This window comes from Triturus cristatus, chromosome 2_1, assembly GCF_964204655.1.
Source record: "Triturus cristatus chromosome 2_1, aTriCri1.1, whole genome shotgun sequence".
Lineage (NCBI taxonomy): Eukaryota > Metazoa > Chordata > Amphibia > Caudata > Salamandridae > Triturus > Triturus cristatus.
The window spans coordinates 238489521-238505800 of record NC_140581.1 but is presented as its reverse complement, the minus strand read 5'-3'; the positions used below and the strand labels follow the sequence as shown (position 1 = coordinate 238505800).

Genomic DNA, 16280 nt, shown 5'->3' with positions numbered 1-16280 from the left:
ATTATGTGATTGAATGCCTTCTGTGCATCGTATTGCAGCAGTGCTTTCTAATCATATTGATATGGTCAATAATGTGGAGTAATTTCTTAGTGTTGTCACTACAGCTTCTGCCAGGAATAATTCCTGACTGGTCAGGGTCTGTCAAGCCTGGCATATATGACCCCAGTCTAGCCGTCAACACTCCAGTAAACAACTTTACATCCACGATTAATCACCAGATCGGTATGTATGATCCACAAAGGGAACACTCCCAGCCTGGCTTTTGTATTTTAGTAATTGGGGCCCCCAGCACCAATCCAAGGAAAGTGCTGGGGTCTTTGAATAAATGAATTAATTTCAGGGCAAAGCTGTGGCAGAATGTATTGTAGAATGTTGTCATAAAACCATGCAGGCCTGGTGCATTTGTTGTATTTGAGCATAGGAATGGCACGTCCTCCACCTGATGGGCTATTCTAGGGTTCTAGCTTGTGCAAGGCAGAGACGCTGTAACCCATCTGTTTCCAAATATGTGTAAGATTGGAAGTGCAATATCTTGTCCGGAGTGTCTGCCCTGTGTAGGGCCCACTAGAACTCCTTAAAGGCTGTGATGTTAGGAGGGTAAATCTTGCCTGCTGAACTGTTTCAAGAGGATGCGCGAAGGGTGTACCAACCCAGCTCAGTCGCCTATACACATATCTCACTGTTCACCACACATACATTAGGTTTAACTATTTCTTTACAGCGAGGACTTCAAGATCAAGATTTACTGATGCTGAAATACATTATGGATCTCTCCTTTAAAGTTGTCTGACAAGACAGTGGCAACCCACCTATTCTTGTAAGGAGCAGAAGGGAAATACTACCCTTGGAACCAATTTGTTTTTAAACTGTGGCAGTCTATATTTAATAGGTGTACAATACGAGGCACATGTCTCATCCTCTGTTGTGAAGCATGTTTTAATACTGCAAGCATCTTAGTCAGTGAGATTAGGTCTCTTGCATCAAAACACACTATTTTGACCATCCGAGATGACCTCCTTGTGGCTCTGACTAGCTGCAACTCTGTAGGATGTCAATGAATCTCTCAGTTAGCTCCCCTTCCCTGTTTTGATCTTTCAAGTCTATCAGTTCCTGACAGAGGAACTACTGTTCCTCTGGCTGACTTTTTACATCCTTCTCCAGGGTCACACCTCGATCTTGCAAAATATTCAAGTCATTCTTGATGCCATGTAGGTAGTGGTTCAGTGTCTCCTGCAGCACGAAGAAATACTCTCTTAGATCCTTAAAGAGGTCTTCCATAAATGCTCTAGTTTATGAGAGCATTGTTCTCCATTGATTTGTGGGAGTCAGTAGCCAAATCATAGGTTGCTGCTGATCTGGGCTTAAGCTCTGCTTCCAGTTTCTGCTTATTCGTTAATTTGTCACTGAGCATCTGCTTCTGTTTTGCTTGACCCTGCTGCAGCCCAAAAAGCTGAGCCAATTGTCCTGGATTACTATTACTCTGCATATTGAGGCCTGCCAGCTCCCCAAGCTCACTTAGTGAGTTTGTGCGTTCTGAGTGCTCACAGTATTCCAGTCTTCCTGTCCCGGCGTACTCCTTGTTGGCATGGCAATTCCCCTGCTTCTCCTTTGAGCAAGGTACCTTTTTGGATTGCTTTCCGAGCTATACAGTCAGTCAAGGCTTCACTGGGGGTGTCTGGGCCTCGTGCCCCCACTATCTGTCTTCTCTCAGCCGTACTGCCTTAGTCTTTAGCTTCTGAGTATCACAGTGGGGGATTTTGTATATGCTTCTTAGGCTCTTGGCCCTGGTTTCAGGACAGCGCTCCACTTGTTGTCTGCAGAAGGGCCCATTTTGCCAGCTGGCGAGCACCCTGTCTTACCCCACCTTGGGGGCCTGTGCTGCCTTCCAGGCCCAGAGCCCTTGCCCCCAAATTCCCCTGTTGTCTTTTTCTATGGTCCACCATAGCCAGGTTTCTACCTTACCAGCCCCGTCACTCTGGGGGCGCTCCCACCTACTTCATAGAGATTCCGTTATTCTCTGGACCACCTCCTTCTTTCTCGCCTTGGCCCTCTACCGTCCTGCAGACAGTCTCTGCTGTCCCCCGGTGTGTGCACAAACTAACATCATTGTCTTCTTGGGGTCTGGGGTTCTGATATGCCGAATCAAGGACAGTGCATGCTGCCTCCAACATAGGACTGTGCACCTCGCCCCAGCAAAGATTCCATGCTGTGTCTCCTCCTCTGCCTCCTTGGGGTTTGAGCCTCCTACTCTTCCAGGGCCCTACTCCTTCACCATCTTGACCACGGCCCAGTTTGCATCTTTTAGTGCTGTAGTCAAAGTCTGAGCATTGGTTTTATTTTGGCACATTCCGTCTTTGCTGCACTAAATTTGAGATTCCTTTGTTCGACTCATTGCTAGATGCATGCTAGCTATGGTGTTGGATCGCAGGGTGAAAGTAGCAGATGTGCCTTCAGCGTAGCATAGGTTTATGCCTTTTCTACTGAACAGGGAGAGTAGCGTAAGTAGAGTGAATATGAGCCCCACAGATCATAGAATTTTATGTATTCAATGGCGATTAAACGTGTATCAAAGCAGAGTTGCATTTTTTGGCTCTGTATCATCTTAGCTATCTTCTTTAACTGGTTCCTGAATGACCACTAAGATGTTCTTCTTTAGTGGATTGTGAGATTTCAGTTAATCTAAACACAAGAGGATAGTACATTGTTTTGACCGTTCAGATCCAGAAATGGTATAGTTTTGCAGCATTGCAATGCTGTTACCTCCTTAATAGGGTCATCTGGCAGGTGTAACCAGAGACCAATGATGGTCACTCTACATTCATAAAAATGTAATTGTTTCTAGGCTCCCAAACATCTTATCTTTGTTTTTATCTGGCTGTCCTTAAGGCCCTAGATAGACCTTGAACAGCAGAATCCTCATCCAAGGCCCACCAAATTACCTCCATATCAGAATGGGGTAGGGGTTGTTGTTTGCTGCCTGAACTAACATGGCCAGACAGCGATCATGGTTGTGGTGGTTTAGCAGTGGGGCCTGCCACCTCTAGGAACTCCTTAAGCTCTAGGTACAGGAGAATTACTTTTCCCCAAGGCACACAGTACTTTTTATGATTACCATCCTTATTGTGCACTAAGGTGTTTTTGGCAAAATTGTTATCCTTGGAATTCCACTCCCCGTTTTAATAAGACTGCCCATGGCACTGCCATGTAGGCACAGCAATGTACAGGGCTTTACTCAGGGACTTTTGATGATGTTGGCTCTGATATTCCGTTCTCCATTTACTTTTTAAGATAACTATATGGACACTTACTTCAGCAAATGTCTTTAGTTTTCACCATTGTCGGTGCACCAGTGCTGTGCATGTCTAGAGACGTGTTTCAGGATAGTTGTACAAAGTTATTTTAGAGGTGCTGGAAATGCCACTAAGTCTTCGCATGTGCATGGTGCATCAACCACAGCTAGTCACCCATCAGCTCAAGGGAGCTTTTTTTAAAAGCACTATCCATCCCTGAGCCCTATAAACTTATTGTTACCCCATAACCATTACTGAACCCTAAAAGCTTCTTACTATCCCTTAGCACTACCCTCTTCCCAACCCTAAAATTACTTGGTGTACCTTAACACTAACCACCTCTCAACCCTAAATTCTCCTTACTACCCGTTAACACTTCCAAGGCCTGTACCCTAAAAAAGCCTTTTTGTCCCTTACATTACCCATCTTTGAACCCTAGAAACTCCTTACTATCTTTAGCACCATCTATCCCTGAACCCTAAAAACGTACTACACTCATATCGCCTAAAACACCGTAGAGGTGTAGTAACATGTCACATTTGAACAATATATCCTATTCGCAAGGTACATCCATGTTATGTTGACCCAGATTGTCCACCGGGGGGAAACCCCCTCATACACCATACTACATTGATTTACAGAAGATGATTCTTACAAGTTGTTGCTCCTAATCAGTGGCATTGTCCTTTTACATGTTAATATGCATTTGCTTTTAATGGGATCCTTTCTATCTTTTCTAAACAAGGTCTTATCACAGTTTTGGTTTATCAGCATCTTCTTTACTAAAGGTCATATTTCTGCAATCTTTTCACATGCTACTTGGAAGAGATGAAGCCTGCACTGAAGTATTGCCTCCATCCGGGTTTAATTGACATGCTTTTTGTGACAGAAGGAAATATAGAGGTGCAATGTAAAGGGTTTAGTGGGCTGAATCATGACCCATCTCTCAGTTTATGATCCACTCGAGTTTCATATATTTTAAGTTTCCCCTTTTCCAGTTTAGGAATATGTGCATAACCTTGTGTACACGTGTACAAAAAGTCATAAGGAGTTACTTGGCGCTTGCAGGTTATGATTGTTTGAATGTCTGTCATACAGAAGATTAGAGTTAGTTAAATGTGTCATTACAGAACATCAATCATATGATGGAAAATAATGCATTGTGTGCGAAGGCAATCCAGAACTGTACAAGAATACCGTGTCAAGACCTTCCAACCCTTTGGAATGTCCTGATGCTGCGATCATCCTCAGGGTAGGACCTCATTATGAGCAGCAGCCCAAAAAGCGCACGAGTCACTGTGAGATTCAGCTTAGCTCCAAGCTGGATGATTCGTTGTTAGTGCATAGTAAATCGCTAGCTGCCAGCAGCAGAGTTCTACTAAACAATGAGCAAACCCGCATGCTAGTTGTTCCGTCTCAGCTTATTTCTCAGAGGGGTTCCAACAACATAAAATAGATCATTGCATTTACATGTTGTGAATATGTTCCTTTCACTCGTTGCATTATCTTTGTTTTAATCATTTGCACAGGTGTTTTATGTTGATTTTGTTTTTCCAACCAGACTTGCCGCTGGAAATTCCTGTTTTTATTGTCTACTTTACAGCTTAACTAATATTCTCTCACTAATATATCATAGAGGTTTAGACCTAATCGTATCTGAACACCCGAGCACTTGCAGCTTTGAGAAGTAAATATAGAGTACTGACGTTCAATGACAATGTTATCTGTTTGACATAAGCTTACTTGAGCTTTCTCTTTATCTGTTAGTTTATGATGAAAAAAAGAAATCCCTTTTGACCGGGCAAGTAAGAAAATACCCTGAGAAACTGATTCTTTATTGCAAAGACTTTCGAGTTTTCCACTTTTGTTTAAAATTTACGAAAGAAGAGGAAGTTAAAAGGGTAAGTTTGAAATGCCAGTTCACATGTAAGTTTTTCCTTCATATTTTCTGGTCTTGTCGTATATTTTCTCTTGTGTAGTTTGAAGTTTGTAGTCTATTCATAGATCCATCTGCCTTTAACCACCACAATTTGGAATAGAGTAGTGCAAGCATTCATGTTTTTTTGGCATTTAAAATGGTGGAAATATTCATGTTTAGTTTTTACTTTTAGAGGTCGCTGTAAATGTCAGGCTTGGCTTACTCTCTATTTACACTTGTATAGTGCAGGAATTCACAAAATGGAAGCGACTCTGCCATAGAGCGCATCTGAAACCCAACTAGCGCAATCTGTGCTTTCAAAATCGACTACAGATCTTGAGATGCTGGCCTATTGCTTCTACTGTACTAGACCACTTGAGCCTGGATGTCAATTAAGGGTCGCAGTGGTTTTAAATGTATGTTGTGTGTTCTTGTGATTTAGAGTGTTTGCGTGAGAGGGCATGTGTATGTTTTGTGTGACGATGTGTTTGTGTGTGAGCAAACGCGAGTGAGTCAGTAAGTAAGTGAGTAAGAATGAGTGAATTTCAGTGACAGTAAGTATGAGTAAGAGAGAGCTAATGTGTGGGTGAAAGTGACTCCAATTGATTGAGTGAGAATATGCAAGAGGGAGAGAGGAGTGAGAATGAGTAACAGTGAATGAGAATGAGTGAGTGATTGAGCATGAGTAAGAGGGAAAATATGTGAGTGAGAGTAAGAATGAGTGCAGGTGAATATGAGTGACAATTATTGTGTACGTGCAAGTGAGTGATAATGGATGGATGAGTTATAGTGTGAGTGAGTTAATATAAGAAAGAATGTGGTGCTATGTCTGTGATTCTGATGTTGGCCCTGGCACACTCAAGGTAATATGTGGCTTATGGGGAATCCATGGCAAAATATTAGTGTTGTCATGCTGGATGCATGAATGACACCTGTAACAAAAATCTGGCAGAGGCATACTGGAGGTATTTTTTGGCATAACGAGCACCCATGGTAAAATAAAGGTATTGGCGTACTAGAGGACACTCTTGGCAAATGGGGAACTGGAGGGCATTACCGTCAGAATTCTGGCACTGCTGCATTGCATATCATTTTTGGCATATGGGGGCAGCCATCAAACAGCGCTTTTATTCACTGATGAGGGTCTCAAGGGGGTAGGGGGTTTGCACAGCGGTTAAGGGTTCAGTCAAAGAGCCAGGTCTTGAGGTCCTTCCTGTATTGTGGCAGCAATGTTTTTTGCCTGAGGTGCAGAGGCAGGAAGTTCAAGGCCTTTGCAGCGAGGTAGGAGAAGAATCTTCCTCCAGCCGTTATCTTGCGAATCCGTGGGATGGTGGCCAGAGACGGTTGGGCGGCGTGGAGAAGTGTGGTGGGAGTGTAGTAGAAGAGGCAGTGGTTGAAGTATGTAGGTCCGGTGTAGTGGAGGCTTTGTAGGCGTGCATGAGGAGCTTGACTGGGATTCTTTTGTTGATGGGTAGCCAATGCAGGTCTCTCAGGTGGCCGTGATGTGGTTGCGGCATGGGATGTTCAGGATGAGTTTGGCTATGGCGTTCTGGATGTTCTGCAGTTTCTTTTGGAGTTTCTGGGTGGTGCCGGCGTAGAGTGCGTTGCCGTAGTCCACTCTGCTGCTGCATCGATTACCATTTTCCTGGACTCGGTGGTGATCCACTTGAAGATCTTGCGAAGTAGGCGGAGCGTGTGGAAGCAGGAGGACGAGACAGCATTGATTTGACAGTTCATTGAGCGCTAGAAGTTCAGGATGATGCCAAGGCTTCGTGTGTAGTCTGTGGATGTGGGGGAAGGGGTTACTGAGCGCTGCGGGCCACCAGGAGTCATCCCAGGTGAAGGGGGTGGAGTCCAGGATGAGTACTTTGGTCGTGTCTGAGTTAAGCTTGAGGCAGCTGTCCTTCCTCCAGGTGGTGACGGCTTTAATCCCTTTGTGGAAGTTGCTCTTTTGGCGGTTGTAGGTTCCTCAGTGAGACAGAGAATCAGCTGGGTGTTGTCGGGGTAGGAGACGATGTTGAGTCTGTGGTATCTGACGATGGATGCAAGCGGACCGTGCAGATGTTGAAGAGGTTGGGGCTCAGGGATGATCCCTGAGGCACCCACAGCTGACTTCTGTGGGTTCCCGAATTGAATGGTGGAAGTCTGACTCTGTCTTAGGCCGGTGAGGATGGAGTGGATACATTTTAGGGCTTTGTTGTGGATGCCCGCGTCGTTAGGTCTTGCGCAGAGGGTGCAGTGGGAGATGTGTCAAAGGCGGCTGAGAGGTCCAGGAGGATGAGGGCAGCAGTTTTGACTAGGTAGAGGAGGGTCGGGATGTCATCTGTAGTTGCGAGGAGAGCGGTGTCAGTGCCGTGGTTGCTTCTGAAGCCCAATTGGGAGGGGTTCAGGATGTGGTTAGTTTTGATGAACTCAGAGAATTGGGAGTTGAGGGTTTTCTTGCTGACTTTAGATGGAAAAGAGAGCAGAGAGATGGGTCTAACGTTTTTAAGGTCCGTGTGGTCGGGAAAGTGGTAGACTCGATGGAGCAGTTGATGGTGCGGCAGAGTTCGAGTGTGATGGAGGTGTCGGCTCTTTTGAAGATGTGGTGAGGGCAGGAATCCTAGAAAGCTCCGAAGTGGATGTTTTTAATGATCCTGAGGGTGTTGTCACACGTGAGGGTGGTCCAGTTGGGCAAGGTCTGCTGGGGTCTGGAGTCGTTGGGTGTGGTGGTATTGGGTGGGGTGGGTGGGTCTTGAGTTCTGAAGTTGTCATAGACCTCCTTGATCTTGTGGTGAAAGAAGGTGGTGAGGTTGTTGCCGAGGTCTTGAGAGGGTGGAATGTCTGCATATTGGGGGCACTCATGGAAAAATGGTAGCCCTGGCACCCTGGAGGTAGTTTTTGACATTTTGGGCAGCCGTAGCACATTTAGAAAATAATTGGGGTCAATTCTTCGTGAGCGTCCAGTTTCACTGGCTTTATACACCATGAAAGGCCTTGAATATTTAACAAGTGTCCTTTCTGAGCTTACTACTTGTTAGCACGTTTCTGTGAAAATAGTACTTTAAATGCAATATTTTACGCGTTTTTTTCAAAATGTTCTCAGGGGCAGTATGAGAGTCCCCCTGTAATTCCTTAGAGGAGGTCTGTCTCACTCTCTTCCCTTGCTATAATTCAGGGCATCTACTACTCCACACCACTTTCAAAGATCATATCAGCACCTAATATAGGTGGAATCTAAATCAGACATTTTTCTGTTTTGTGTTTACTTTAATCATGCTGTTATGGAATTTCTGCAATGTCCATTATTGTGATATCATGACGGTTAAAGTCATGTGACATCACTTCCTGGGAAGATTCATGGTGGTCAAAGGTCATATGATGTCTCTTCCAATGATGTTATAAAGGGCAAGGGTGAGTGACTGGCATTTGGTGAATTGACCTCAATATAAATCAGAAAGACTGAGGGAGAAACAAAGATACACTTATTGGAAATACTCTGGAAAGCTGTACATCCTCGAAAGGACTGCCTGGTAGAACACTCCCTCCGATCCTGTCTTCTTTCTGTTAACTTGTCAGTTTATCTCGTGTTTATTATTTGAAAAATGAAGTCACAGCGGTGAACTTGCCGACATAAGTTTCTCTTATTTGTTAGAGAGAAGACTGTGTGTTTTTGGAAAATGGGAAAATCGTTATGCCTTCTTTTTTTCTTAACGAAAATACAGTATTTAAAATGTAGATTCAAATTTTTGGATGGATTGATGACTGATAATTAGCCCTGCAGTTTTTTGTTATTTTCATGGTACCAGGTTAAAAATTAATCTGTCTTCTCCCCTAATACGACTTAAAAGATTTAGAAGTTAGTCGCTGATACCTGAAAGGCTGTCTGTGTGCAAGTACAATCCTGATGTAATTATTTTCCTTAAATTATTGTGTTAATTTTGATCTAGCAGTTACACTTTTAGGTCATTATAAACATGTGTTTTAACCTTTTTGTCACAGATATATTAAACTGTCAGAGCAAGGTAATGAAAATACATCCTAATATGGTGTGTGCTCTGTACATCACCATCCCCCTGGCTTTGTGTAATAAGGTTACAGGTTTAGAATAAAAAAGCAATAATATAAGAAAGAACAAGTCGGAGAAATAAGGAAAGAGAAGAAAAATAAATAGAAAGATAGAATAAGAACATGGTTATCAAGACTCCATAAGTATTGTAGAAAATTACAAATGAAACAATTTATTTGTAAAATAATAGGTTAGTAAATTAGATGTAATTAATAAAAAAATAACAGTGCAGTTAAAAATTAAGATGGAAACCTGCAGGTATCCTAGAGTTTCAAAACCTTACTTTTCTGAAGACAGTTATGATTTAAATAAAAATTAATTTAGGGACAACCACATTATAGCAGAGTTTTCCTACTTGATAGTTATTATTTGCAGTGCAACATATAGCAAAGATCAACTGGTTTTGCTTTCATTTTATAATTTGAGCTTATGACATGAATGCCCCTCATGAAAAGGTAGACTTAAAAAAAAAGGATAGGCAGCTCTTAGCTCTTGTTGATTTTATTTCATTCATCCAACCAAACATTTTTCAGCTTGGGCAGAGAAAAACGTGCATAATGTGACCACCTTTGAGTAAGCCAGCATTGTTTGCCATCAACAATCTTTAGTTTCAGTTTATATAAAGAAATATGAGCGTAAAACAATTGATTGGAATTTAAGAAGAGAAGAGACTGAGTAGTACTAGCAGAACAAGATGCAAAAAAGGATGCAGGGAACTCTGGGTAGATACCAAGTTTTGGTGGAGAGCAGCTCCTATTTAGAGCACCTTACAACACCATTGGCACCCTGAATCTGCTCATCTCAAATGTCTATTTTTCTCGCAAACATTTTAAGCATAGGGTTAGTGATGTGCCATCCACACGGAGCTAAAAAGAGACAAAGCCTTTTGCCAAATTACAGTAAAGTCTTTAAGCTTAAGCATAGGAATAGATAGTGCCATCCATGCCAAACTGAAAAATGGCAAATACCTACGGACATCTATTTATGCAAAATATACTTAATTGTTAATTTTAATAAAAATATTGTACTGTAAAGGACTCTCCAGAAATGTTTTGTAGTGAAAGGATCCTATGAGAGGGGAATGCTTAACCACAGCAGTCTAGGAATCATTCTTGTGTGAATAATTTGTTTCAGATAAAAGGGATTTAAGCTGCAGTGCTCAATTTCCTGACAACTTGTACTTTGTTTTAGAAGTATGAGATAATATTTATAGTTTGCTTCTGTTCAAAAGCAGAATGATATTAATAAAACCCAAAACATTTGCCCCACAATTACTCCTGGGTTTATTTTTAAGTTTCCTTACCAAACACCTTGTTCAATAAAAACCAAGAGAAACCCGTCATTCTTTCTACTAATGTTTGTATGAATTTTAATTGGCAGCATCGACAAAGGACAATTATTAAAAGTGAGAAACCTCATCTTGATTGCATCTTACTTTCCACACCAAGATAATTATAATCGAGATAACCTTTCTTTCAGAGCGACGATCTTAGCTTTAATTTCCTCAAGGTTATACTTTAAAATATTATTAATAACATTAGAATATCATATGCCTACGCAGTATATTTTGGTGCTTTTCTATGCTAGTTCAAAAGGTTAAAATACTTCTATAAAACAAAAATTAATGAAAAGCAAAACCATGGATTTTTCAATGTATAATTTATGTTTCTGATCGAGAATTTTAACTGCAGATTCTTCGGCTATTGAATATTCTCCATTCGTCAGATTGGATCTAGAGGCTTTTGAGTAACTCTGTGCACTACTAGCTGGCACTGTACAGCTCCACACTGACGCCGTTGCACTCTGGGAATGACATGCAGGTCCATTAAAGGTGCCACTCCAGCACACTGACATCAGTTGCTCTCTTCTTCACCACCAGAGATGCATCCAGAGCCACCTCTCATCCTGAGACCTATTTGCCCCAAAATATACACTTTGCAAGGGAATTGTCACCTCTCAAAACGGCAGATCTTAAACCTTGTAAAGACTTTTAAAAGCAAGTGTGTGTGTAAGGGTGGCCTGTGGTGCAGTAAATTAATTTTGATGAACCTTAAGGCCATATAAGGCAGCGAGTAGAAACTCTGTCACCAAATGCTGGAAGACTCCAAGTCATAACTGGTCCAAGTCCCCGTTCCCGAGCCACAAGTTGCAGGAGTCAATCCTGTGGTTGTTCGTCATTACCCTGTCAATCTTCTATTAAGCCTAAGAAAAAAAAAAAATCAAAGCAAGACTTGGCCAATTCTCGTGACTCGCGTCCTCCTGCGAAGGTCCCAGTTCATCACCATGCCCCTTGAACTCGCTTCCGAAGTTGATTGACGTTTGATCCTACTGCACAACCTGTTCCTGCACAATCCAAGTTTCCGGGGCTGTCTGCAACATCGAGGCAGATCCAAGATATCTGTGAGGTCGTGCTTCGACTCCCTTTGGTGAGTCTGTGTGCCTCCACAAGCTCGTAGGCCCTCCATCTGGGATACCGGTGGTGAGTTCACCGCTGGGGCCCGTTGTACCATCTGAACCCATCACTGGTCCTCTCTCTGCTCCTGTACTGACTCTGCCTCCATGATATACACCAGTTCCTGGAGCGTCCACGCCAATGCTGACTCCATCAACGGCACTGTGCCCACTGTGTTCTCCGACTCACTCGGCGCTGCTCTGACCTTGACTTAGGCTGCGCTCGGTTTCTGTTGAACGGCAGCCTTCTCCATCTGACTCGATTAGCGCTTCGCCTCTGAGGTAGTTCTCATACACTACATTCCTTGATTGGGACGGATTCAGATAATGACTATGATGCAGGAGATGAAATTGGCCAACCCTAATATGAAAAAAACTGGTATGGTGACCTCCGTGATGCCATTGGTATTGAGACCGCTCCTGATTCTGGCCTTTGCTCACCCGCAGATCCAGCCAATGAAGAAAATGCTTCCTTTGCAATGGTCATGCGGAGGGTGGCCAAGGTTCTCAACCTCCAGCTCCCCACCTTACAGGTCAGAACCAATGTCCCGACCGAAGTAATCCACTTGGAGGCAACCACTACTGAAGCACTCACTGATACCCTCCTAAAGACCAGGGTCAAACCTTGCTCTGTTCCCCCAGTAAGTTGCCAAATTGCGAGGCGCAACAGACCTGCCCTAGCAGCCCCACCTTTTTTTGCCTCCTGAGAGCTAGGTGATGCAATCTTCCACTAGTTGGACAAGCCCTAGTGCTTTCCAGACTACTGCCCTAGGTAAGTTGTCCAAGAAAGTGAAGACCTTTGGAAAGAAGGTATTTTCTTTCACTAGTTTGGTTTTCAGGTCAGTCAATGCCAGTCGACTACTGGACCCCTATTCCCAAGTCCTCTAAGATTCTATTACTCAAGTCCTACCAGGTGTCCCATAAGACTTTCACCCTGTAGTAACCCAAGCCATACAGGACGGCCGTGACGCTGCCAAATTCACAATCTGTTGTGGCTTGGTTATCACGGATTCCATTGGTTGAAGCGCTGGTGCTAGTTTTGCTGTCCATTGCTGCACCTCGTTGTGATCAACTGGCTTTTCATGCAATGTCCATTTGTGGACATGTCCTTTGACAGGACTTCCCTGTTTGGGGACAAGGCACATTCCACTCTGGAGTGCTTAAAAAAAAGCAGGGCTGCAGAGCTCTCCTTGGACTTGTATGCCCTGCCTTGCCAGCCACATCCACCTTACCGTTCCTTTTGTGGTTGCGGCAGAGGTGCCCGATGCCGACAGCAACTCCAGTCTCCGCAAGGTGCCAGCAATTTCGCAGCCAAGTCCGTGGTACCCACAGACCCTGCGGACACGGGTAGCTCACCAGTCAGTCTCTTGCTCAGACTCCTTTGGCACAGAGCACAGTCACCCTGTTGGAGGCAGGATCCAACGTTTCTTACTGGGTTACCAGTCAATAACATTGGACAGGAGTATCCTCCAACTTGTCCATAAGAGGTACATTTTCCCCATCCAGTGCTCTGCTGCACCTTCCTCCATCTCCGGAAGGACTGAGGGGAGGGCCTTCTGCCCATATTGTAGCAGGAAGTGCAACCTCTTTTGTTCTAAGGGGCTATTGAGAGGGGGCCTGTGCCAGCAGTGAGTTGTGGCAGTTAATGCAGCTACTTTTAGGTCCCAAAGAAGAACGGAAGCATTCATCCTATTTTAGACGTGAGCCCTTTCAATTCTTTCCTATGGGAGGACCAATTCAAAATGCTCACTCTGGAACAAGTCTTGTCTGCTCTTGATCCAGGAGACTGGATGGTGGCATTGGATCAAAAGGACACCTATTTCTATATACCCGTCTTATGGGTCCATCAGGGCTATTTGCCGTTTGTGGTGGGGCAGGGGCCTTTTCAGTTTGCTGTGCTCCTCTTTGATCTCAACAGTGCCCCCCGGCTGTTCATGAAAGCGATGGTAGTGGTACAGCATATCTTCAGAGGTCATGGGTTCCAGGCAGTTGTCAACCACCTCCAGAGAACTGCAAACCTCCTGTCATCTTTGGCGTTCACTATCAATGTGACAGTCACATATGACTCTGACACTCCCCTTCTTCTGAGCCATTCTCAACATGGTTTGGTTTTGAGCTTTTCCCAGAGAAAGGAGAGTACAGGACATTTAGGCTATGCTGCCGGTCTTGGAGCTTTTGTCCTGGATTTCAGTGAGGTCGACTCTGAGTCTGCTGAGATTGATGGGCTCCTGTATCCTGCTGACCGAGCACACCTGGTGGCATATGCCGACTGTGCAGTGGAATCTGAAGTCTCAGTTAGCCCGACATCAAGGGGATCTCTGCCCATGTTCAGATTTAGGAAAAGACTGCTAATGATCTGTAGTGATGGTTATTGGACTACGAATGTTAGAGAATGGGGTCTGTTGCAGTACCCCAGCTTTTTGCCTAGCTTTTGATGCAGCTTTGACTGTAAGGTACTGGGTTGCTGCTGTCCATGTCCCAGTACCAGTGTTCTTTCCCTAAAACTGTTCCACAATTGGCCCTTCAGGCTACCTGTAAGTCCTTAGCAAATAGTACCTCGGTACCTAAGGCATAGGACTGAAGACAGTCCCCTAGGGACTCCTCACCTATGCCATGCAGGCTGCCACTGCAGCATGCATGCCCTGTTGCAGACAAAAAGGACAAAACCGACATGACAGACTGCCTGTGTTACATGCCAACTAGCACTGCTTAAGGTATAAGTAAGTCACCCCTCTAGCTGGCCTTAGAAGCCCTAAGGCAGGGTGCACTATATCTCAGGTGTGGGCATAGCCACACGAGCAGATATGCCCCTACAATAGTGAGGTCTGTTCCTTAATATTGTAAGTGCCAGGGAAGTCATAGAGAGTACATGGGCTGGAAACTCAGCAACTTGAGTTTCACAGCACCGTGATGGCTTCTCTGAGCACAGGAGTGTTTGGGACCAAACTACTCCTCTCAATAAACCCATACTGATGCCAGCGTATGATTTATTGAACCAAACTCAAAGGGCACCTTCGAGGTGCCCCCTAAAAACTACCAACCCTGGTGTGGTCACAGACTATTTTTTAGGCAGCCTGCCACCACCAGACATGGTCTGGACTCCTGGGTCGAGAGCCCCCACTCTCTGGGACCAGAAACCAAAGCACATTCTGGACAGAGGTGTCACAACTCCTCCCCCAGGATGGTCACTGTGCTCGAGAGGGAAGTTTCAAAGGCCTGCCTCCTTTGTAATGCGACCCCCAGGCTCTGCTGCTAGCAGCAAATGGCAGCTTCCGGTTTACTTCACCAGTGTGGGTGGGAAAAGCCGCGGGTAAACTAGGAAGAATAGGAGGTGTGCCCAGCTCTGCCAACTCCACCCCTAAGGGGGAAGGAGGCGAAGTGAAGTACACCTTTCAGTCCTCGCCATCTTGAAGATGGGGCACTCCTCCAATCAGGGCTAGGACTATGCCTCCTCCCACAGGAGGGTTGCATAATTGAAGGTGTAGTCGCCCCAGGTAAGGTGTCCATTGGCACTATCTGTCACTCAATTAAAACGCTCATCAATCTAGTATTTAGGTGGCTCCCAAAGACCCTGAAACCAGTTCATTTTGATTTAAGAAGAAGGATGAAGAAGACGCCGTGCAGAGAACGCCCACTGACATGGCCCCAGCCTGCCGGCCTGTCTGTAGCTTCAAAGACCCAGCTAAAACAACAACGCCTGTCCTGCAGCCAGCGACCTCCACAACCCCTGGGAGGACTGCCTGTCTTTGAAGAAGACCAGAACACCCAGACAGCGGTTTTTGCCCACAAGAAAGCAACACAAAGGAGAGACTGGTGCCCTTCTGATCCGTGATCCTTGGCCACTCTGCACCCGGCGCCTTGGGCCTGTGTCCAGGTGCCCCTGTGATCCTGAGTCCGAGTCCAGTGTTGGCTGACCCTTCCTGTACTCCACGATGACGCCTGCAGTGTGAATCCAAAGGCTCCCCATGATCGCGACCTGTCCAGGTAAGAAAAACCCGACGTCAAAGCACACCCCTGCACCCGAAGCCCCTGGGCCTTTAGGAGCCTGACCGACGGTATCTCTATGACCTACAGCATCCCAACTAACCTCTGCTGTCGCTGGTTTCCTTTATGTATTCTCCAGTTCATCACCTGCAGTCAGTTTTCAAATCCAAGTTCCTCCATTGATTTGCATTGTGCGTCTGATGCGATGTTTGCATCCTGCACCCGGCCACCCCTGTGCCTCTGGTGGTGCAGGTTTGTTGCTGCCTTGTGCCCACGTGCTTGTCTAAACCCCCAAAGCCTGAGCCCTGCAACTGCTTTACCTACCTGCAAGCAGTGTGTCTTCTAGTACCCCCAGTCTCCATGAAGTAACATTGGACCAGTCTTCAACTTTGACCTTTGCACCTTCCTGCTCAAAACACGTAATGCCTAATTGAATTGCTAATTTCATTCATTGGGATAAAAAAATATCATCAGAATTGGTTACATTCTGTTTGTCGTTCAGGCAGTGCAAAGTGTACTTTTTAAAATCTACTTTCACTACTGAACTAGATTTTTGATAAAAAGTGAAAATTTACTTTTATGCCATTTG

At 44.8% G+C, this 16280-nt stretch overlaps 1 protein-coding gene across 2 annotated transcripts in view; it reads left to right on the top strand.

Moving 5' to 3' along the window:
- Window positions 1-16280, top strand: part of MTMR12 (myotubularin related protein 12) — a 674853-nt gene that overhangs the window by 336261 nt on the left and 322312 nt on the right. For both annotated transcript variants that reach the window (XM_085630615.1, XM_085630625.1), the window contains one exon: window positions 5058-5191. In XM_085630615.1, coding sequence (XP_085486741.1) covers window positions 5058-5191 — 134 coding nt within the window. The remainder of the gene's footprint in view (window positions 1-5057; window positions 5192-16280) is intronic.